Below are 21,530 nucleotides of genomic sequence, written 5' to 3' on the forward strand. Positions count from 1 at the left end.
TTTGTTTATATGTAAGACATTTTCCTCCAGTGATTTACGTATCTGGTTCTTAAATGATGTTGCATTATTGTAATGATGGGTGTATGTGAACATATCTGTGCGTGTCTGTAAACTTTTCCCCTATTTTACATACAACGTGTATCTTATCAAATTTACAAACTATTTAATGACATAATATAAAAATAAATAACGTCGCCTTGAAAACCTGTTCTAAAATTAGGCGCAGTATAGTTCTGCAAATAATAATGTGATTTTAAATGTGATTTTTGAACTATTTGTTTTACTGCAATTTAATATATCACAGTTGTTTAATATAATTATATACGTGTCTTTACTAAGTTGTTTGTTAAATTTGCATTCTTTAATGGATAGAACACCAATAGCCATAGGTCTATCACAATACCGCCCTCTGTCGATGAAACAGATGTATGGCTACTTGACTTATGTGTTACATTATTATTATCTAATGATTATCATCAATTTTGTACTTGTCTAAATCATATTGAGTAATGCAAAGTATATGTAGACTGAATAATATTGAAGTCATTGTTAAAAAAAGTTGAACCATAGTAAAAAGTCTGTTTGAGAAATTATTATAGCTCTATAAATAACTGCTTTTTTTTTAAAAAAAATATCGTTTTACTTAAAATGAAATAAAAAATAATTAGGTTGTCTGTTTATTAATTATAAATACTATTCTTCATTTCGTGGGGAACTATGGAAGCCCGTTTCCGCCAGGGTTGGGAGTTTTAATAATAATGAGATACTACGTCGAAATTTCGACTTAGTAAGTCATTATTATTACTATAAGTAAATCATTATTATAGCTTACTAATTCTTAGTAAAAAATCCCAACCCTGGCGGAAACGGGCTTCCATAGAAAACTATTGTTACTTTAAAACAAATGTAAATACCTTACAACCCCCGAAACTTGCACGTTTGACGTTTTTGTTTGTGGGAGGGGCTAAGCCTCGCCAGATGGACATGCACGATATTGTATTACACTGAATAATCACGATATAATAATGCTGAGTCCACACATTGTTGCTATAATATGGCCTGGCGGCAGGTCACAGCAGTTAATGTCTACAGTGAAATCTGTCCACCTCCTCGATCACAATTGCTCAGAGTTGTGCGGTTACACGATATCATACGAGTAATGTGACGCATGTTTAAACCGCACCTCGATCACAGAGAAAAACCGTAGCGCTTCACGCCCAACAGGGAGTAAAACACCTGACACTACACACCTTACTGCATGTAAAGAGAGACCGCGATGGCGGAGGAGGCAGATTTTATGCGCACTGTACTGCCCGTTCTGGGGTCTTCGCGGTCGGAAGACACTTCTTTGGCTTTACCGCACACGGACAAACTCACTCATGCCGATACTCACCGGCGAAACCGACTACAGCAACAAGTCCAGCTGACACTCTCGCGGAAAAGAAAGAAACCTAAAATGCCAGGTATGCAGAATTATGCTTAGTGTTGCTATATAATGAAGTAATGTAAAGGCAAGCAAAGTTTTTCTTTGTTTGAAGTCGGTTGTGGGTGTATTCGGTATTTGTGAAAGTACAGGATGGAAGTCAGGTCAGCAGCAGTCTTGTTTATAGTCAGCTCCTTTGTTGTTAAACTGCTTGCTTGCTCTCATACTGGAAACAAGACTTCACAAAAATTCTTATGGATTTAATGGCAACTTTATGGCAAAATTAATTATGAATTAATATAATGAATTAATAATTATTAAGAATAATATGTGAAACTGTGTGTTGGGTTCTTTATCTGCAGATGGGAATCAATAGAGCATCATTTATTCTTACTGGCTTTAAAGCCATAAGAACACAACATAATTTTGTAATGGTTTTAATGGTAAACAATTGATGGTTCATACTGGTATTTGTAATAGAAATAGTTCAGAATTGATGCCGCTTCGAAAGCATTCTACCCTCATAAAAACATTTTTTTTCCCTTAACCAAAATTACCATTTACAGAAAAGTTCTTTGAATAACCATTTTTTAAATCTAAAAAGTTCCTTGGATGATTAAGTTAAGGCTCTGTGTGGAACCATTCAGCCAAAAATCATTCTTCTATGGCCTCTTGAAGCACCTAAAGAGTGTATAATAGGTCATTTCAACATCAAAATTATTTACTCAAATTACTGGTGGAAGAATGGTATAGTGACCACTAACTCCCCTGTATGTGTCTGAAAGCATCATCGTATTAGTAAGGCAATATTAACTTTCTACCTGTTTAATAGTTTTTGTAAATAAGAATTTGTTTGTTTTGTGATGTGTGTTCCAGATTCATCTCTATCAGAAAGCCTATCCAACTGTCACATATCACGTAGTGTTTCATTAGGAAACATTCAACTTAAGGTACCCAATCAAATGAATGCTTCTTTAATGTTCCTCACTATATGTAACTCATATGATTTGATACGACATACACTGTACCTTGCAGCAAATCAACACGTTTGTCAACCATGATGCTACGCCACAAGCAGCAAGGCCGTCGTGGATAGGTGATCAATCTCAGTGGCCAAACACAGTGCCTGCTCACTTCCACAGGGGCTTCCGAAGCTTTCGTTACAGCACAAGACCTGGATTTAACTCTTCCACTCTCCCCACCGCCACTCCAACCGACAACTTCCATTCAATTAAACGGCCATTACGTTACGCCCGCTCTGAGGTTCTGCGTGACCCAAGGTTATTCGTTTCTGGACTTGTGGGTGTTGTGAAGCTCCCTATTAAACCTGTTTATGATGACAATTTCGAGGATAATAGGGATTACGTCTTTTTACCCAGCACCTCACACAATGCTGTCCCAGAAGGGTTTGGTAAGAACTGGTTGAAGTTGCAGAAGCGCTGTCTTCCAATAACCTTCAGCAAGAAGAGTGAGGGAGCTTTCGGTTCTCATGAACAGACAGAGAACGTGTCCTGGCAGGGTCACAAGCGGAAGCCGAGCCTGGAGGTTGTTGAAGGAAGACAACCCTCCCAACCTGGCTCGCTCATCAGTATGGCGGAAAAGTCAGGAAGTTCGGGATGGATTGAAAACCCGGAGGTCAAAAAACACACAATGACAGCTTCAACAAAGTGAGCCAGCAATTTATACATTTTTTAGTGATGAGTCACTTTATTGTGTCTACAATGTTATTGTTTTATGCCATAGTAATGTTATGTTTTTGTGGTTTGTGGTGATCAGGACCATAATGTAAAGTGTTTGTTTAGAAGTGGAAGGCAATTCATAGTTTTAAGTTTTTTAATGAAGTACACAATATGCCAACATTGCTTAAGTATATTGTTTACTTCAATATTGAACAAGTCTCTTGCTGGCACACAAAGTCTGACGGATTCTTAGGGCCCGTTCCCAAAATATGCTTTGCATTTAGGTGCCACTTTGACAGTAGGAAAATTCCTTTACGTACTTTACATACATGTCAGGAGGTAAAATTGTGTGTACATTTTTTGTACTATTTATAATCATTTACCATTCAAACAGTATTTTACATGTTTTGACCACTTTCTGCATAAGCCTACAAATTGTTTTCAAGGCCAAAGTGCACAATACACATCCACCACTGTAACATTATCTTATCTTTATCTTATCTTAACTTCCTGCATGTTTTGTGTAACAGGGCTGGCAGGACAAATGAGCACGAGACAGAGATGACACTTAAAGAGGCTGTAAATCTCCTAGAGGAAGATGACTTGGAAACACAAATCACGGCAGTTAATTTCATACAGAAGCAGTGCTTATACAGACCTCACAATAAGGAAAAGGTAAGCCATTATGATCCACCCTCAATGCAACTGACCCGGATGATGTATATCACACATTTCTGCAATGATAACAAGAGCTTCAAGCAAAATGAAACTATGAGTCATAGCGCTGCTTGGTGAGGTGGCACTTCAATTTCATTGTGGGAAACAGGTTATGGAGTAATGCTGTAGAAAATATTTCGAGTGGTTTGGGTTTTTTCATTCAACAACAATTAACCTGTCACATATGATGAGTGAATTTATAAAACTTCTTACCAGCCATAAATATTTCTTACCAGGCATGAATCTGTACTTTATTTTATTTTATTTCAATATCCGTGTTATTTTTTTTGAATGGGGTGACAAAGTCATTCACTTGCATGAAATAAGCCAAATCTTTGTCTTTGAGACTGCACCTCATTCTGTAGCTTAATTTGTGTGAAATAATGTATTTCACAGGAATATTTCACATGTGTTGCCAGACCGAGTGTGAGAAAAGACCTTAAGGCAAACTGAATAAGCTAATGATGGAAAGGGAAAAGTAATAAGCAAACACACAAGTTGCGACAGGTGTTTGCTTCAGTTACAAGCTGAACAATTCATTAACTATTACTATTGAACTAAGCCTAACATTATAAATCAGCCTAAAATGTGCGTTGTGTAAGTTCTATTGACAAAAATGCAATAAAATATACATAACTATGTCTTCAGAGGTGTATAAAGACCTTAGATAATGAAACGTTATGTTTTTATTACCTTAGAATGAGCTATGTCTATCTACATACACCGCATGTCCCCTTGCATGGAATTCGCCATGTTGTTTCTACATTACACATGACCTTTAAAATTTGAAATGTCCTATTTTGGCATGTTCTCTCTTCACAGATACATATTCTAAAGGGTATTCCAAAGCTGCTGAAGGTCCTGCAGAATCACAACGAGGAGCTCCAGCAGGCCACCGCCGGCGCACTCCGAAACGCCGTTTACGAAAACAGTGAAAACAAGATGGACGTCAAAGACTGTGAAGGGCTTCCAGTGATCCTGAGTACGCTCAGGAAGAACCGAGATATTGAGACCCGAAGGCAGCTGACCGGTAAACCTATCATACTACATCTCAAATCCATTACTCTGACTAAGAAAAGATTCAGAAATGTGACCTCTACACTGATTCTCCGATGGTGATTATCTCCTCAGGGCTGCTGTGGAATCTTTCATCTCATGACCTGTTGAAAGAGCAGCTCGCAAGAGAAGCGGTCAAACCTATCACAGACAACGTCCTGGTGCCTTGCTCGGGCATTTCTGAGGGGGAGGATCCCAAACTAGACCTTTTGGCTGACATTGACGTTTTATACAATGCTACTGGGTGCCTGAGGTATTGACGAAGGGAGAAAATGGTTTTAATAAAGACTAGTTTTGATCGCATAAGGCGGTCTTAGTGTAGAAAGCTACTTACAGTTTGTAAAATCTGCCGCTAGACGACGCACATTCAAAACAACAATGGCGTAGCTTTTGGATGCTGTTTAGGAGCGGGGAATGATTGGATCTGTTGTCTTCAACTCCACCGCTGATGGCCGTCAGTCAGACGGGAACGAGAAATCATGTTACTCATGTTTTTACGTCAGTAAAGACGGTAACAAAGGGTAACAGGGATATGACGCGATTGAAAGGCGACTGCCAGGCCCTGTGACACTGTTTAAAATATTGATTTTCTCACGATTTACAAGTAGTTGGAAAAATTTGAGATATTGTATGTTCTCAACTGAAAAAAATATATAACTCTGGGCTAGTGGTTTTTGGATATTTTACTGGAAAATTGTAACAAACTGTACCTTTAAGTTATATTTCATTACAGGGATAGCATGTGTACCCAAAAATGTATTCAGCCACATTTTGTTTGAAACCCATGGGGCATTGATGCACAGAACTCCACTGTCATATTTTTATACCATGTCTCTATCATGGACTGCAAACCATGTCAGGTTCTGATAGATTCAGTCACCATACACTTTCATTGAATGGACAAATCGAAAAGCACCCCTCAGAATGATTGCATGAAAGTAAAAAAGAACAACATAAAGATAGAAAGCGTTAACATATGAGCTATTAGCCTACATGTATAAATGGCAAGAAAATTTATTTTTACTATTATTATTTCTAAATATAATAAATGTGCTTGTTTGAATGCATTACATTTTTTTCGTTAGATGTTATTGTACTTGATAAAATGTAATTTTATTGTATTTCTATAGAAATTTAAGTTCTGCCGGTCCCGATGGACGTAAAGCCTTGCGGGACTGTGAGGGCCTTATTGAGTGCCTCATCTATTTCATCCGTAGCACCATTTCAGACCATAAACCCGATGACAAGGTAAATCGCTACTTATGCTTAAAACCCAGTCTTCATACATTAGTAACAGCAACAGTGAGTTAGTTTCATAATTGAGGGGGTCGTATAACGATAATACATTAGATGAATATTTGCCGATGACCTGCTAATAAGCATAATAATAAAAAGCTTCACCATCATAAGTGATCTTGAAATGTATGAGATAATTAAAATAAATGTCACTGAAGCGATAAAATGTTAATAATATGATCGTAAATATTTATAATAAATTTGTGTTGTGATGATTTTATGTTTTAATAACAAAATAACAACAATTTTTCAAAAGGCCACAGAAAACTGTGTGTGTATCCTGCACAACCTCTCTTATCGGTTTGATTGTGGGATGTCTAATATGGATGTCCCAGAGGTTAAGGAGTCCAGACAGAGTCTCGCAGCACAAAACAATAATCCTGGCTGTTTCATCATCAACACTCCAAAAAATATTGAAGAGGTTAGTATTACCATGCTAAAACAGGCCAAAATGTACATAAAATAATATTGATGGCAATTTGGTTGATGGCATCAAATAATGCAGTATCTTGAATATGAATATTAAATATTACACAAAAGTTATACTTTCAGAGACGTATTATTATTAGTATAAATAATTATTTGTTTTGGCTTACCTGACCCGCAGGAAACAGAGGAAGAGTATCCTATGCTGGAAGAGAATGCCAGTCCTCAAGGTGCAGAGTGGCTCTGGTGCGCAATCACTATCCGCATGTATCTCTCGCTTATTGCTGTCAGTAAAAACAAAAACACAAAAGAGGCGTCCATTGGAGCACTTCAAAACCTCACCGCTTGTTCTGCGGAGGTATGGCCTGAAAATGAATTTCATTGCATTTATATTTACGCATTTGTGAGATACTTTTATTCAAAGTGGCAATCCTAGTGTTGCAAATGCTATTTTCTACTTGTTAAGCTTTAGTCCTGTGCTAGACATTGACTATAAACTAGATTTTGAATATACAGAAAGCAATCCCATACAGTTTGGTTAGAGAAAGCATGTCATTAAAACATCCAATAGGGCTGGATTAATGTCTTTGTATTCCCATTAGATATCTCAGGCCATCGCAAACTTCATTGTGCATAAAGAGGGAGGCCTCCTTCACGTGAAAAAGATGCTGCAAGATGAGAACAACGAAAAAATAAGAATATGTGTGTCATTTGTAAAAAATGTGTCCCGCTACAGAGAACTGCACAAATACATTGGTGAGCTATGATTAAATGACTGTACAGGTAACATGTTAAACTGTATGCTGTCGAAATGCTGATTGTGGTTTGAATAAATCTCTTTAGTTAAACAGGTGCTACCAGATCTGATTGCCATAGTAAAAATCTCTGACAGAAGCTCAGAACAACCCATAGATGTCATTGTCACAATCTTTCACATCCTCATCAACTTGTGCAATGAGTCTATGAAGAACACCTGTGAGATTGTAAACCAAAGAGTCATACCCACCATTATCAGCATCAGCACCAAAGATAATGGGTACAGTGATTTTCATCTCCAGGAGGACTTTAATTACCTCTCCATGCATTGAGAGATATGCATTGAAATCATACATTTGTTTCTCCATTCTAGGTTTGGGCCCACACGGGCAGCCCAGGCAGCTTGTATTCTATTGCATACACTGTGGAGGTATTCTGAGCTGCACAGCAGCTATAAGAAGGTAGAATACTTTACGTTTGTATCACATTGCGTTCATCAAATAGTGCATTTGAGAATAAGCAATAAATTGTAAGTAATAATCAGAGACAATATAAATAGGTGGAAAGCCAGATAAAGAAACAGAGATTTAAACGAAGAGATTGTTCCAATTAACATAATGATAATTGAGGCAGTGGCCTAACATGATGCGTATGTAGATAATAGAGGTGTAGATTGAGTTTTCATTATGTAATGTTTTCATGTATTATATACCTTATCTTATCATCTTTTTTATAAATCTGTTGCAGGCTGGTTATAAGAAATCCGATTTCACTAACAAAAGGATACTAAAGGTTGTGCATTCTTTCCGTGAATAGGAGGATGCAGTGCAAGGAGAAGACTTTTCATTTGTTAACTTTAAAAACCTACTTTGACATATTTTAAACTGGTGCTAAGTAATATAGCTTTTGTGTGTATTTGTTATTTTATTTTAATTTAATATTATTTGTTTTTTTGTACTTTTGTTTATATATAGTGAAATACTGATTATGCCTGTTGACTGTAAACAACTTTATTTATTTAATCTTTTATTTTGTGCTGCCTTTGGTTTGTTTAATAAGCAATATAAAAAAATCACATTCTTATAATTTTGTGCACTTTTTTATTTGTTGGCTTCCTTGTTTTCAAACCATTAGTTAAGCAATGCCTTGAGGTGGTTGTTCAAGTTATTGCCCCATTCTATAAGGGGTTAATGTGTGTTTATTTAGTTACCATGGTACCGTTTGAGGACAGTCTACACTTAAGCATGCGCAAACATGAATTGCAAAAACACACACATTTATAAAATCTCATAAGAATTGATCCATCATTAGAAATTCGTGTAATGTGAGATCTGAATGTGTATGTAAAGTGAGAACGACGTAAAATCTCATGTTACACTCAGGAAGTATGTTTGAGCTTTCGAATAAAAACAAACGATCACATTCCTCAGTGGGAGGGATCAAGCGACATATGGAAATATTTCGTTTTCCAATGTCTACGACAACAACAAAACGTGTCTGAATGAAAGTTTGAGGTGCATTTGTTCACGAGAAATGGCTTTTGCTTTTAAACATGTGCGTTCTTTTGTACAAGCGACGGCAAAGCACTTTTAATGTCTCTTGACGTCATATCCGTAAACAAAAAAGCTCATGCGAACCGGACTGTACTATTATGTAACTAGGGTTGCGTGTACTCCTCTACGTGCCACTTCGTCGAGATTTTCTTTGTTTTTGATATAACACAATCATACTTGTTCGTGAAAAGTAGGTTTCTAATTGTAATATCACGTGTTATGCACCAACATCACTCGTGTTTCTTTTCATCTTTTGTCGAAGACACAATATTTCCACCCTCTTGACTACGGAATAATGGAATCTTCCAGTTTCACAAAACACTGCAAGTGATAATGTAAAAGAGCCCTTTAAAGTCCCACCGTACTGCTTGAGGAAGAGTATCGATACATTTTGTCCTGTAAATCGAGAAAAGCCCCGTTGCTCGGTGTTGTTTGCCAAGTCTCCACTCTCGGGGACTTGCCTCAGGTAACTGTTACATAATTTTACTCGACCTTTCTTTCTGGACTTTATATTTGTAATGTTTCTCACAAGCAATTTCAAAAGACCTCAACTTACTTTATAATCACGGAATTAATTACTGAAACCTTTAAACTGAGCATTGGTTACTTTGATTGGAAAATGGGGTCGGACGTATGTCTGTGCAATGAAGCTCAAACGAATGCAAATCACTTTATCAAGTCATGCATTCACGATTTATTTCATAAAACTATTTCATATTATTTATTTATTTGACATCTAACCCGGGTTAAAGAGCGACTGGTTTGTGATTGTTGCTTATGTTTAAAGGGTTGGGGGTGTGCGTGATCTGGAACGTCCTGTTCGGTCGCTCTGTTGCAATGCTTTGACAGTTTACTCGTGTTTTGTCCTTGTTTGTGTGCTGATGATAAGGTCACGTGTCTAGAGCAGCTGAGCTCAGTGTGTTGTGTGTTTGTGTGTGTGTGTGTGTGTGTGTTAGTGCGTGACTTCATGCACCTCTGCGCAGAATGATCGGCATTTGACAATATCGTACCGCGAGACCGTTTTAAAGCAGAGATCTCGCGGTACTATGATGTCATATGACGATCAATCTGCGCAGTGCTGCAGGAGGTCGAACAGTTTTTTTTTCTTCTGCTCAAAATAGATTCTCTTTTTTGGGAGTTACACGAACGGAAAGGCTTGCACATGTTATGCCATTGGCCTTCCTATTATAACAACGCCTCCGGCTACTGGCATACGTATACTGCGTTGTCATTTTTTGCACATTTATATAGACATCTTAGATTATTATGTAAAAATTTGGCTATTCTGTCATTGGAGTACCTTTTGCAAAGAAATGGATTCACGCATAAAGAATGGGATAAGTCACATTCTTGGCATAAACTTAATAGGTACATCTAAAAAGGCGTTGTTGAATTGAGTTGAAAAGCCAAAAAAGACTCTTACATTAGGAAACAGGTGTGTAGTGGAGGCTATGAATCCCGGGGTTGTAACTCTATAGGCTCGTCTTTAAAGTTTACACTGTTATCAAGCATTGTCTGTTACCTAAGAAACGGCGTCTCTCGCGTCCAAACCGCATTTAAAATACAATGTATCTTTGTGGGCCACATGAGATGTCACCGAGCCCTTTTGTTGGCTTGTTTCCTTTGACCTTTGTAAACTACTTTGTCTTTGTTATGGGAATAAAGCTTCTTGTGCTTGTACAATTTATCAAGATTTAAAGTGTGCCATCACCCTGCGCAGCTCTAGTTAAAACATTGCCCCGATTCCATTTTGTTGAATACTCCCAGCAGCTGTTCAAGATGCCACTGAACAATGAGCGTCCCACCTCCACGTCAACGGTGGCCAGTGAGGACCAGAACAGCGATACCGAGTCATCGGAAAGGTGCGACAGCTTGACTTCGTGCAGCGATGTGGATTGTTCTCGTCAGAGCTTTACCAGCAATTCTTCAAGCAAACACAACTCTCCTTCTTGTAAGTGTTCGACACACGCACAAATTCCTCTTATTCTGTCAAGTATGTAGGTTAATGTTAAACTTTGCTTTGTTTTCAGGCAGTCCACCAAAACCCCTAACGCTTGATGAGGTTATGGCTTCAGCCCGGGACCTGTCTAATCTGAGCCTGGCTCACGAGATCGTAGTCAACCATAAATTCCACCTTGAGCCTCCGGAACTACCTCAACACAGGTACCAGATTAATATTGAATTACCATTTTAGGGCTCTCACAAAAAAAATGAAAACGCATGTTTGAGGTAACAATGAGTAAATAGCTAAAACATTATGTTTTACCTTTTAAGCTTGGAGAAAAGGGTGAAAGATATAGTGCACAAGGCTTTCTGGGATTGTCTTGAAGGAGAGCTGAACGAAGACCCTCCTGAGTACGATTACGCCATTAAACTTCTGGAAGAGATCAGAGATGTAGGTCAACATTAGCTTCAGTATGATAACAACATGGCCAATGCAATGATGTTTATTGACTATTCGTTCGTTACTTTTTCTTACTATCAAAGACCCTGCTGTCCTTTCTCAACCCTGGTGCAAACCGCCTACGTACTCAGATCATGGAGGTTCTGGACATGGACCTTATACGCCAGCAGGCTGACAACAATGCGGTCGACATCCAGGGGCTTGCTTCCTACATCATTAATACTATGGGAAAGTTCTGCGCACCGGTCCGAGACGATGACATCAAGAAACTCAAGGAAGGCTCTGGGGACATAGTGAAACTGTTAAAGTAGGTTGTTTTTTGCTGGTCATTAATAGATTATTAAGGTTCATTTTTTTATGATTTTGTATAACAAGCAATGGTTGTAATACTATAGTAAATGGAAGTCAGGAGTGACAATTACATCATTTCGAATTGTTTGTGTTAAACAGGGAGATCTTTCGGGTTTTGGACCTCATGAAAATGGACATGGTGAATTTCACCATTCAGAGCTTTAGACCCGAACTTCAGAGGCAGTCTGTGGAGTATGAAAGAGCTAAATTCCAGAGCATTCTGGAAAGAACTCCCGGTAAGATTTATAAAGCTTCAAAAATAGCATATCTGCATTAATCAACAGACCTTGGATCTTAACTTTAGATGTAATATTAATCACGTAGGCGCTTTGGATCACACAACTGAGTGGATCAAAGCATCAATAGAGGAGGCCACTCAGCTCATGCCCCTGGCTGACAAGAGCGGTGATTCGGGTAAAGGCAAGAAGTCCCTACCAGGGCCCATACTGGTTCTTAATACTGCCTACATTAAACTGCTCACCTGGGATGAGAGCAATGGTCCTCTGCCTGAGGTTTGTGAACACACACACAGAAAGAAAGCTTATAGAAATTTAAGTTATCACAGACAAAGATCAGCGTTATTGTTTGCCGTCCATTTAGAATGACTGTACCTTTTAGAGCACTCTCTCTCTCTTGCACATTCAGACCTTGATGACAGATGAAGTGAGGTTGCTGGAAATGCAGAAGTCTCTTAAGCTCTACCAAGCTGTCGCATCTGTTCTGCTCATAGTCTGCAGCTCTATAGGAGGGCCCGTGTCAAGCCTGCCAGCTCTTGTTGAGAGACTAAAAAAGATGATAGCGGTGCTGCTGGAGGGAATGCATGGCACGTAAGTCCATCCTGTGCCCTACACAAAAACTCCACTCAGGCTTACACATGCAGGCGTTACCACACGCATATATCTACAATAAAGGTAATACAATTATGATTTTAATGATAATTTCTTACAGAGAATTCAACCTGACTGAATCTCTCGGAAATGTCAGTGATCTGATCTGTTGTGAGATCAACAAGTCACTGGGAGAAAGAAACTTCCCTTTTCTCCCCGTTGAACTCCAGGGTACTCTGAAAAGCTTGATCTGTGATGTCGCCCTGGAGAATAACCCAATGCGCACTCTTGTTGGTAAGAAAAGAACATTTGTCTGAAAAGCATGAACATTTATTGTTCAAAGAAACCGTAACGTTAAAAAAAATCTAATGCGTCTCTTGTGTCTGGCAGAGGCGAGAGTGCAGCAGTATTTCAGGGTGGTCCTCGCCTCTACCAGTTCACACAGGGCACCCACTCCCGTCCCACCAGGGTTGGGCCTGATTCAACAGGAGCTCAGGGCCCTGGGGGCGAGTTTTTCCAACCTTGTCAACTACAACAAAAAGGTTTACACACCTTTCTACATCAGCATCCTGAAGACGCTCCTTTTTGACATGCAGGAGCCAGGGGCCAATCCTCATATCACACACCAGCCCAATGGAGTCCAAATGAGTAAATAGAGGTTGTGGATGCCAGATATTTCACTTATGTGTTTAGTAAAGAATAAGATGTATAATAATATACCAAGTTTCAGATTCAACTGCAGTACAAAGAAGACTGAAGAACATGTCCTATGGTGCTGAAAATGGGAAATGATTGATTTTGATTGTAAGGATAACTTTGTTACGAAGAAACTGTTCCTTGCCAAGTATTTTTGCATCTCTAACTGTGGTTCTTGCCTGACAGTGTTACTGCAGTACATATAGTATATTGACAAATAAAGTTTTTGTGCAGGGCAAAAAAAACAATTCTATACTTAAAATTGTTAAAGGCAGAGAGCCAAAATAGGCTAAAATATTTGCATAGAGAAAAAATATTAGTAAACGAATTTGCTTCGAGATACCAGTGTGTTATCCGATGACTATTTTCCAACATAATGTTTAATTATCATTAAAAATATGTTCATCAGATCATGAAAATCAGTGACAATGGAAAATAATAGATTTTGTTTGTAATACAATAGTATCGTATTTCTATTGTCAACCATGTTTAAGCTTTGAAACTTTAAAATTTTGTATAAAAAGGAAAAAACCTGAATTGACAAAGACAGGGACAGGGACAGTCCGGATCTCCGTTTATTTAATTTCCTTAACACGTCCAATGTTAAATTTGGTTTTGCTATTGAAAGTGTTATTATCAGAGGATCTGCATGTTTTCCTTATTTATCCTTTTTCTTTTTAAACGGCACGTTTTGAAAAAAATACGAAAAGGTTTTGTATGATGTTTGTATGTTCTTGTGCTTTGGTTACAGGCATGTTTGTTTATAATAATTTAGGGAATTGTCTTCATATGTTACTCTTTAGTAAAGTTCTGTTGATGGGTTTTTAGCTATTATATTGTCTGTTTTAGAAATATCTTTTTTGGCCATTTTGATAGGCAATTGTTGCACCTTTTCAATTTGTTTGTTTACCATGTTTAAGAATCCTTTTAAAAACATATTTGATGTACCTTGACAAACACTGAAGAAAATAAAGTGTGAAACTTAATTTTGATTCACGTTTTATGTAATTTATTTTACAATAGAAATCATGAAAGACTTAATTTAATGGGAATTGTACTGGCTTTAACGAAACCTAAAACCTTTGTTAAATTTTTTTTAACAAATAGGGGAAAAATTATTGTTCCAGTATCTGTGATGTGTTGAATGCTATTATTAAGATGTTATCTGGCAAATAGGAAACCATATAACGCAATTCAGTATTACAGTAATAAGTAAGCTGCATAAAGACATTTTGTAATGTTTTATTGGTAACAACTTTGACAAATCCATAGTCTTGTTATCTTGACTGTAGCTATAAAATATCAAATTAAACGAGATACTTAAGATTATTAAACAGCAAAAGGCCATCTATCACAGTACACGGCACTTATATTTTCAAAGTTAAATGACTTTTATTTTGCAAGAACATTACTTCCGGTCCACTGCGGTTGTTTTCGTAGTACAGATGACGTTTGATGCTATTAGAAGTCGGTGTCAAACTTACAACCACAGATTTCTGGACCAGTGACACTTTTCTATTTTATTTCTGTTAACATTTTAAAGGTTTAACCATGATGCAATTCATTGTAAGTATTTATATGCGGTGTTACGTCATTTTACTCTTATTCTCTGTTTAGACAACTTGCTAGCTCACATAGCTTTTAACTAATGCAGTCGAGTTCAACATAAATACAGAGGTTTATGTTTAAATCTTATACATTTACATATTTTAGTTTTTATTTAATACTAAATAATCGCTCATTAAGGCATCTCTTTATTTCAGATTGGCTTCACTCTGGGAAACGTGGTTGGCATGTACCTGGCACAGAATTACGAGGTTGGATTAATAAAATATAGTAATTTTACTTTGAACATCCGTTGTCTGTTTTTAACATTAATCTTAATATTAGATCTAAAATAAAGGTTAAATTTTGTAATGAAACGACGAGTGCTTGTTGTTGTCATGTTGTTTGCTTTATGTTTATTTTCTCGACCCTTTTTTAAGGTGCCCAACATTTCAAAGAAAATCGAGGCCTTTAAAAAGGACGTGGAAGCGAAGAAGAAACCTCCAGAGTGATGAATCGATGAGTCACGACTGGAAATATGGCTCATATTGTCATTGAACTGAAAATAGAGGGGGTGTTGTGTACTTACAATTTATGCAACCCTTATAAAATTGGTAGCATAAATTGACAGAACAGGGGCATTTATAAACCATGATATACTCAAAATTGCTGATGGAAAAATCTAAATGACCCCAAAATGCACCATATTTGTCTCATTGCTACAGTGCCTCAAATCTCCCTTTTGATAGTTGATACGTTCTACTTCAATTTTCACAATTTAAACAAATATGAGCATGGATTCATTTACCTGATGCTTAATTATTTAATGAATAAAAGAACTTTTGTTGTGCACAATTTTTGACTTAAATTATAAGTTATAGTTCTTATGTTTGTAAAATGTTTATTAAAATTGTTGGAAAAATAAACTGCACATGCACATGATCCGTTGAAACATATGACTGAAGTACTCTACAAGAATGTTTCATTCTTAAATAAGCAACGCAGAAGTCAGCTTGCACCAATAAAGGCACCACTTTTACCTTCAATATGCATTTGTGGCGTTTTCTATGGGTTACAAACACAGTTTTTTAAACATTTGTTTGAATGAAGTTAGTTTATTTATAATTACGATTGTTCATAAAACGTATTGAACTTGAAATGTTACAGTAACTTCATAGTTGTGAAATACTTTTTTGGAATTGTGAAAGGTTTCACTTGTAATTATGACCGCCAGATGTCGCCGTGGATACCGGAAATCCATTTATGGCTTTACAAAACGCAATGCCGCTTTTTAAATGTATGCGGTCGCGTTATATAAATGTAATAATTCATGGTAAACTCATTTGGAAAGTTATCTATTGTGATATTTGTTCAATCGATTTTTTTACCGGGACTTTTAACGTGAAGAGGGATTACAAGTACGGTACGTTATTTCTTAATCTGACTTTTAACTCGACCAGTACGTATGTGTATACGTTATTTATACGTTAAGCAATTTATTAATTGACAATATATTAAGTTCGCAAAAGTATTTTGTGCGGAAAGTTTCACCGGAAGATGAAAGCGAGTGTTTCCGGGACACGTGTCCACTCCTCTAACAGCTGTGGACAAGCGGGTGTCAAGAAGAGTGAAAGCAAAGATGATTTCCCTCACCGACTCCCAAAGTAAGACCACTGTAACCTGTATCACCGACAGCTTTTAATGACACAATGTATCGCATCAGCACGTGCATCTATAAAGTCAAATGTATTTGTTATTAAGACTGTCTAAATATTATTACGCGCGTGGACTGGATTCATGTATTTGGGTGCAGCTGTCAGCTGCAAATGATACTCATGTAAATATTGCGGTGCATTTGAATAAATCTGTAATGCATCGATATAGATGTTCTCGTTTATAAATAATACTTAACCAAAGCTGTTATAACGTTGACATCAGACTAAAAAACACATAGATGTAACCAACCATACAAAACCTTACATAATAATGAATCTCATTTGCAGAGCTTATGTATCTTTTATGCGTTATAACATTTATTTATGATTATTTATTATGTCATTCATTGCTAAGGCAAGAGCTGTAATATGTGCATATATGTCTGGATTAATATAATTGCTATAAACTGGATTTGATGTGTTTTCTCTCCCAACAGAGATTGGAGTAGGGTTAACAGGATTTGGTGTATTTTTCCTGTTCTTTGGGATGATCCTGTTTTTTGATAAAGCCTTACTAGCCATAGGAAATGTGAGTGTTTTCTTTTCATCAAAGTTAAATAGTTATTTATTAAATTAAGTCAATAGGTTTATCACAGTTCTCAGACAAGATTTGGCTGTTGTGAAATGAAGATAAATATTTTACAATTAAGAATTCTGGCACTTCTTGTCGTGTTTAACATCTTCTAATAGTTTGACTATAATTTGATTACACCGTACTCGTGCTACATATTCAGTATTAACTGTGTAGGCTTGAGATTGTAGAGAAACATGCACAGATCCCTCACCCAAAGACTGTATCTTACTTACCTCTGTCTTGATGTTCGTCTTCTTTAAGATCCTTTTTGTTGTTGGCCTGTCATTCGTCATTGGGCTGGAAAGAACGTTTAGGTTCTTCTTCCAGAAGCACAAGATGAAAGCCACCAGCTTCTTTTTGGGGGGCGTGTTCGTGGTGCTGATCGGCTGGCCCATCTTAGGAGTGATTCTAGAGTTTTATGGCTTCTTTCTTCTATTTAGGTATTTTTAACATACACATGAAAAACTGCTAACTAGGAAAAAATGTGCATCTGTTTAAACGGTGTATGTGTTTTTAATGGCTAATATTTATGGAGAACATTTGCAATATCCCTCTTATACTAGTTTAATGACACATCCTCATGTCCTGATATTTTCTCACTGTTGTGTCTGAAGGGGGTTCTTTCCGGTGGTCATTGGTTTTATCAGAAGGATTCCTGTACTTGGATATTTGCTGAATTTTCCTATCCTAAGTGGGGTAAGTTTTATTCAGCAGGGTGATAAAAAGTGCACCGTGTTTTATTTATTCTGTAATTGTTATTATATAAGAATTCTCTATAGCTGAAGTGAATTTAACACGTGTCCTTACCAGGTACGATGCTATAAAGCAAAAGCAGTACCAACCAGATTTTATAGTTACCCTATTGGCAGATTGAATGCAGCATAAAGTTTTGAAGAATTGTCGCACCTGGTTAGGACACCAGCGTACATCAGCGTACATTCACTTAAAATGCTTTTGCTTGCTTTAGCAGCTCTGAAAACTAATCTTTGAAAACATGCCAATAACAAGAATGCTGTTATTAAGGCTTCGGAAGGAAGTATTTCCCACACAAAGGTCTCAATTTCGGCTTTGACAAATACTTTGTCTTAGTAACATGATGATATTTCAAATATAAATCAAATAGTTGGCTCCCAATTGATACTGATGGTGCATCATTGTTTTAAGATGAACATTAGTACCTATGCTTAAAAATATTCAGATTAAAATCTGTTTTCTTATAGTTGTGTGTTTGTTGTTTTCTTGAAGCCTTCCAAAGGCTGAGCGGACAGTCAGACATCTTGGTCAGTCACTGCTAACTCTGTCTTGCATTTGAGCATGAACCTGCTGTTCTGTATGCATCATGTTGCTTAAGTGATTGGATTGTGCTTTATTTACAAAACAGCATAAACAGCTTCAGTCAATTTCATAATGTTATGTTTTTTATAGTAAATAATTAGCAGTTTGATATGTAAATACCTTGTTATAACATTTTTTTATATTTATATTGTATTACATTAAATGTATTACTGTAATTTGTGTGTAGAATCCATAATGTTTGAATGTAATAATTTCTTTCATAAAAGTATCCTAATTCTACTCTTTTACGCCTTTTTATTACAGTATGTGGACAAAATGAGCGAAAGCAACAACATGGTTTAACAAAGACTGCGTTTTTTTGTTATTTATGGAATGGATTTTCTAAGGTCATTGCCGAAGCATTATAGTCAAGCGAATTTCCATTTTATGGATGACGTCAGGTTTGAGTGTATCTACGACAACAAAAAGCTAACTCTGTGGCATGGAAAAGAAGCCATGGCCACTTCCTGCACAGCAAATCTATGGAGCGGCGTCACATGGCCCAGCATGCTGCACCCTGGAGGATCACAAAGTGTATACTTCATAAATGCATACTTCATGATGAAGTCAGCAGAGGCTATTTCGTGAGGGACAGTTTATTGAATGTGTTTAAGAATATTGGTTTCTATTGACTTCTGAAAGTCTGTATTCTGTTATGACAACCTTGGTAGGCTGTTGTGTATGTAGTGTGTATTATTTTAAAGAGGCAAATTCTAAATGTTTCCTTTTTTGCTGTTACATCTGTTAACAAGAGCCGTATTTACACTTTCTTGTAAACATGGAGGTTTAGAAGTGACAGCGTATAGACTAACAGCCAGATGTTGTTTTCTTTTTATCATTGTAGAATCTCAGCACTGGGATTGGATAATGGTTCAGCTGCCATGAACTTTTGTAAATAAAATGCATATATATTTAAAAATATGTTATAAAGTCTGCCTTTTATTTAATGGATAAAACGGGGTGCTGAATAACAGACAAACCTTTATCACCCACATTCCATATACAATAAAAGTAATTTCCTGGAAAGTCTATAAAAAATCTCCATGTAGTCCACAAAACTCATGCTAGAGAATTATTTTATGAAAATGTTACATTTTAAAGTCATTAGGGTAAGTAACACTTATTTTAAAATGATATTATTTAGAATATTCAAATAAATAAAATCCTAAATAAATGCTTATATTTTTTTGGTGTTTTCTCTCTCTACCTAATCTCTATACAATGATGCTTTCCCACTGAGAATATTGTTGGTTGAAACATTGCAGCAACGATTTAATTTCTACATAATTAACTTTTCTATCAATTGCCGACCTCTGGAAAAGCCATAAATTGAAAGTTATATGAAGGCAGATATTTATATATATAGTGTCAGAACCAGAAGGGAAACCCCATCAGCCTCTTTCTGAGAAACTGTGCTGCAGCCTGCGTTCATTCATAAAAAACGATTGCCTGGTTTATTTGAGACGCATGGCTGCTGCAGGTGTAAACATATCAATACTGTCCGCCCTCCTCTCTTCGTTGCTTACTATTAAAAGTGAATTTCCCAAACACCACACCTAAAAGCATCTAAGGTTACAGAATCATTCAGGATGTGGAGAGCCCCGTGTGTCTCAGGGAGAAATGTTGGGGTTGTTTGGTTTATTTTAAAGACAGGGTTAACTAATCCGTCTGAAAGGTTCGCGGTCCGGCCCCGTTGTGAATCAATGGGATTTGACCTATAGCTGAAGACTAATTCATTCAACATTCCTCCACCCTGATGATTATAAATAAGCACAGCCGTCATTGTCTTCACTCTTGATTTTGCCTGTAAGACTCAAGAGCTGAGAAGGACATCTGAAGCTATGAAGGTAAGACTGCACCCATGCACTTTTATCCACTTTCAGCAGTTAATCTCGTATTAAATTGTCTTTTGAAATAATAGCGATTGTTAGAGGATATTAAGAACGACATATGGAGTCTTAAGTTTCTTAAGCAGTAATAATAGTGTTAGTTTACATCTGTAATACCATAATTCTCCTACAAATGTCTTGGTTAAGCTATAGTTTGGCTACCGTCGTTTTTCTACAGCTTTTACGCACGGGGTAGGGTATCAAGTTAATCCTTTTACGCACGATTTTATTCAATTTAAAATGGTGATGTACTTTAATCCAAGTGACAACATGATATTTCTGCAATGTTTTGCATGCGATTAAAGTCATAATTAAACATAATATTGATCTATTACTTTCCAGGGTTTAAAAACTCTTTCGGCGTACGCGCTCACGCTCTTACTTCTCTCCACGTTTGTGTCCCATTCCTGGAGCGCGCCCAAGGTAACACAGTCGACGATGTTTTACTCTTCATATTAATATCGTGTGGTTTTTCCTGGACTGATATTGTCATATTTGTATGTTTAAAGGGAAGCTTTCAGCGTAGGAATTGGACGCCCCAAGCGATGTTATATTTAAAGGGCACACGTAAGTTACTTTTCAATATTTCGTACGTCTAAAATGTTTATAAACAGGCATTTATTACATCAAATACGTCGTATTTTTATTTACATATGTTTTACTTTTTATTGTCTATATAGAGGGACGGCGCTTTGTGGCTGAGGACAGAAATGAAGGGGACTTGTATGACACAATTCGCTTGGGTATGAACTATTATTTCAAAATATACATGCAAATATATATATATATATATCATGCAAATACAATTAATTTTAAAATGAATTGGTATTGCAAACAAAAAATCATGTATAAGCATACAATTAGCCTTTCTGTGGAAAGCTATTGTAGCCTAACATTGACACAAATGTAAAGTTTTGCTTTTTTCAATATTGGTCTCAACAACCAACTAAATAATTGTTACTCTCTCCACAGAATCACGCAGCCAGAACACAGAAAATCTGAGCATCTCTAAAGCAGCTGCATTTCTCTTAAATGTTCTCCAACAAGCCAGAGATGATAGTGAACCTTACTGAAACCATCTTAAGGACTCCATCATGTGGAAATTTCCATTTTTGTGAGCCACGTGGAGTTATACATCTTAAGAAGTTCATCTGTGTTTACTCTTCTGATGTTTTGTGCACATTCATCAAATACTGTTTGCAGATAGTAACAGTTTGGTTATGTGGCTCTTCCGTCAGTCTGTGATTTACTGGAATCCGTTGGGTTGTTCCGATGTTAATTTATTTAA

General features: G+C 36.8%; 5 protein-coding genes across 7 annotated transcripts; all 5 read left to right on the top strand.

The window, feature by feature from the left end:
- Nucleotides 1-1,075: 1,075 nt before the first annotated feature.
- On the top strand, nucleotides 1,076-8,388 carry pkp2 (plakophilin 2). The gene is given in 13 exon segments (XM_056748634.1): nucleotides 1,076-1,463; nucleotides 2,300-2,373; nucleotides 2,459-3,090; nucleotides 3,633-3,777; nucleotides 4,642-4,915; nucleotides 4,918-5,128; nucleotides 6,006-6,123; nucleotides 6,428-6,592; nucleotides 6,779-6,955; nucleotides 7,200-7,353; nucleotides 7,441-7,633; nucleotides 7,727-7,814; nucleotides 8,101-8,388. Coding segments are annotated over 13 exon segments (2,487 nt in total). The 5' UTR covers nucleotides 1,076-1,276; the 3' UTR covers nucleotides 8,170-8,388.
- Nucleotides 8,389-9,215: 827 nt separating this feature from the next.
- On the top strand, nucleotides 9,216-14,176 carry tcp11l2 (t-complex 11, testis-specific-like 2). 2 transcript variants are annotated; one of them, XM_056749326.1, is made up of 10 exons: nucleotides 9,216-9,372; nucleotides 10,674-10,857; nucleotides 10,937-11,069; nucleotides 11,181-11,301; nucleotides 11,394-11,617; nucleotides 11,761-11,897; nucleotides 11,986-12,173; nucleotides 12,307-12,488; nucleotides 12,610-12,782; nucleotides 12,879-14,176. In XM_056749326.1, the coding sequence occupies exons 2-10, from the start codon at nucleotides 10,686-10,688 to the stop codon at nucleotides 13,142-13,144; spliced, it is 1,596 nt and encodes a 531-aa protein (XP_056605304.1). In that variant the 5' UTR covers nucleotides 9,216-9,372; nucleotides 10,674-10,685; the 3' UTR covers nucleotides 13,145-14,176. The 2 variants fall into 2 exon arrangements, with proteins under 2 accessions (XP_056605304.1, XP_056605305.1); XM_056749327.1 differs by having other exon boundaries at nucleotides 9,223-9,372; nucleotides 10,677-10,857.
- A 418-nt stretch (nucleotides 14,177-14,594) lies between these two features.
- stmp1 (short transmembrane mitochondrial protein 1) lies at nucleotides 14,595-15,775 on the top strand. Its single transcript, XM_056748855.1, has 3 exons — nucleotides 14,595-14,750; nucleotides 14,948-15,001; nucleotides 15,170-15,775. Exons 1-3 carry the CDS (start codon nucleotides 14,736-14,738, stop codon nucleotides 15,239-15,241), a joined length of 141 nt encoding a protein of 46 aa, XP_056604833.1. The 5' UTR covers nucleotides 14,595-14,735; the 3' UTR covers nucleotides 15,242-15,775.
- A 535-nt stretch (nucleotides 15,776-16,310) lies between these two features.
- On the top strand, nucleotides 16,311-19,274 carry golt1ba (golgi transport 1Ba). Of its 2 annotated transcripts, XM_056748502.1 has the most exons (6): nucleotides 16,311-16,393; nucleotides 16,882-16,973; nucleotides 17,280-17,458; nucleotides 17,633-17,714; nucleotides 18,264-18,298; nucleotides 18,618-19,274. In XM_056748502.1, exons 1-5 carry the CDS (start codon nucleotides 16,369-16,371, stop codon nucleotides 18,276-18,278), a joined length of 393 nt encoding a protein of 130 aa, XP_056604480.1. In that variant the 5' UTR covers nucleotides 16,311-16,368; the 3' UTR covers nucleotides 18,279-18,298; nucleotides 18,618-19,274. The 2 variants fall into 2 exon arrangements, with proteins under 2 accessions (XP_056604480.1, XP_056604479.1); XM_056748501.1 differs by lacking the exon at nucleotides 18,264-18,298.
- A 920-nt stretch (nucleotides 19,275-20,194) lies between these two features.
- Nucleotides 20,195-21,426, top strand: spx (spexin hormone). Its single transcript, XM_056749026.1, has 5 exons — nucleotides 20,195-20,200; nucleotides 20,585-20,665; nucleotides 20,752-20,809; nucleotides 20,923-20,985; nucleotides 21,215-21,426. The coding sequence occupies exons 1-5, from the start codon at nucleotides 20,195-20,197 to the stop codon at nucleotides 21,313-21,315; spliced, it is 309 nt and encodes a 102-aa protein (XP_056605004.1). The 3' UTR covers nucleotides 21,316-21,426.
- Nucleotides 21,427-21,530: the final 104 nt, after the last annotated feature.

Source organism: Triplophysa dalaica, chromosome 5 (assembly GCF_015846415.1).
Source record: "Triplophysa dalaica isolate WHDGS20190420 chromosome 5, ASM1584641v1, whole genome shotgun sequence".
In the NCBI taxonomy this organism is placed as follows: domain Eukaryota; kingdom Metazoa; phylum Chordata; class Actinopteri; order Cypriniformes; family Nemacheilidae; genus Triplophysa; species Triplophysa dalaica.

Excerpts from the sequence above, each read along its gene's own strand:
- stmp1 (XM_056748855.1), top strand. Across the intron at positions 15,002-15,169 it reads ACCTGGCACAGAATTACGAG|GTGCCCAACATTTCAAAGAA; the intron begins GTTGGATTAATA and ends CCCTTTTTTAAG.
- spx (XM_056749026.1), top strand. Across the intron at positions 20,810-20,922 it reads GTTATATTTAAAGGGCACAC|AGGGACGGCGCTTTGTGGCT; the intron begins GTAAGTTACTTT and ends TTGTCTATATAG. Across the intron at positions 20,986-21,214 it reads GTATGACACAATTCGCTTGG|AATCACGCAGCCAGAACACA; the intron begins GTATGAACTATT and ends CTCTCTCCACAG.
- tcp11l2 (XM_056749326.1), top strand. The coding sequence starts at position 10,686 with ATGCCACTGAACAATGAGCGTCCCACCTCCACGTCAACGGTGGCCAGT. Across the intron at positions 11,898-11,985 it reads CATTCTGGAAAGAACTCCCG|GCGCTTTGGATCACACAACT; the intron begins GTAAGATTTATA and ends TTAATCACGTAG. Across the intron at positions 12,783-12,878 it reads CCCAATGCGCACTCTTGTTG|AGGCGAGAGTGCAGCAGTAT; the intron begins GTAAGAAAAGAA and ends TGTGTCTGGCAG.
- golt1ba (XM_056748501.1), top strand. The coding sequence starts at position 16,369 with ATGATTTCCCTCACCGACTCCCAAA. Across the intron at positions 17,459-17,632 it reads GGCTTCTTTCTTCTATTTAG|GGGGTTCTTTCCGGTGGTCA; the intron begins GTATTTTTAACA and ends TTGTGTCTGAAG. Across the intron at positions 17,715-18,617 it reads ATTTTCCTATCCTAAGTGGG|TATGTGGACAAAATGAGCGA; the intron begins GTAAGTTTTATT and ends TTTTTATTACAG.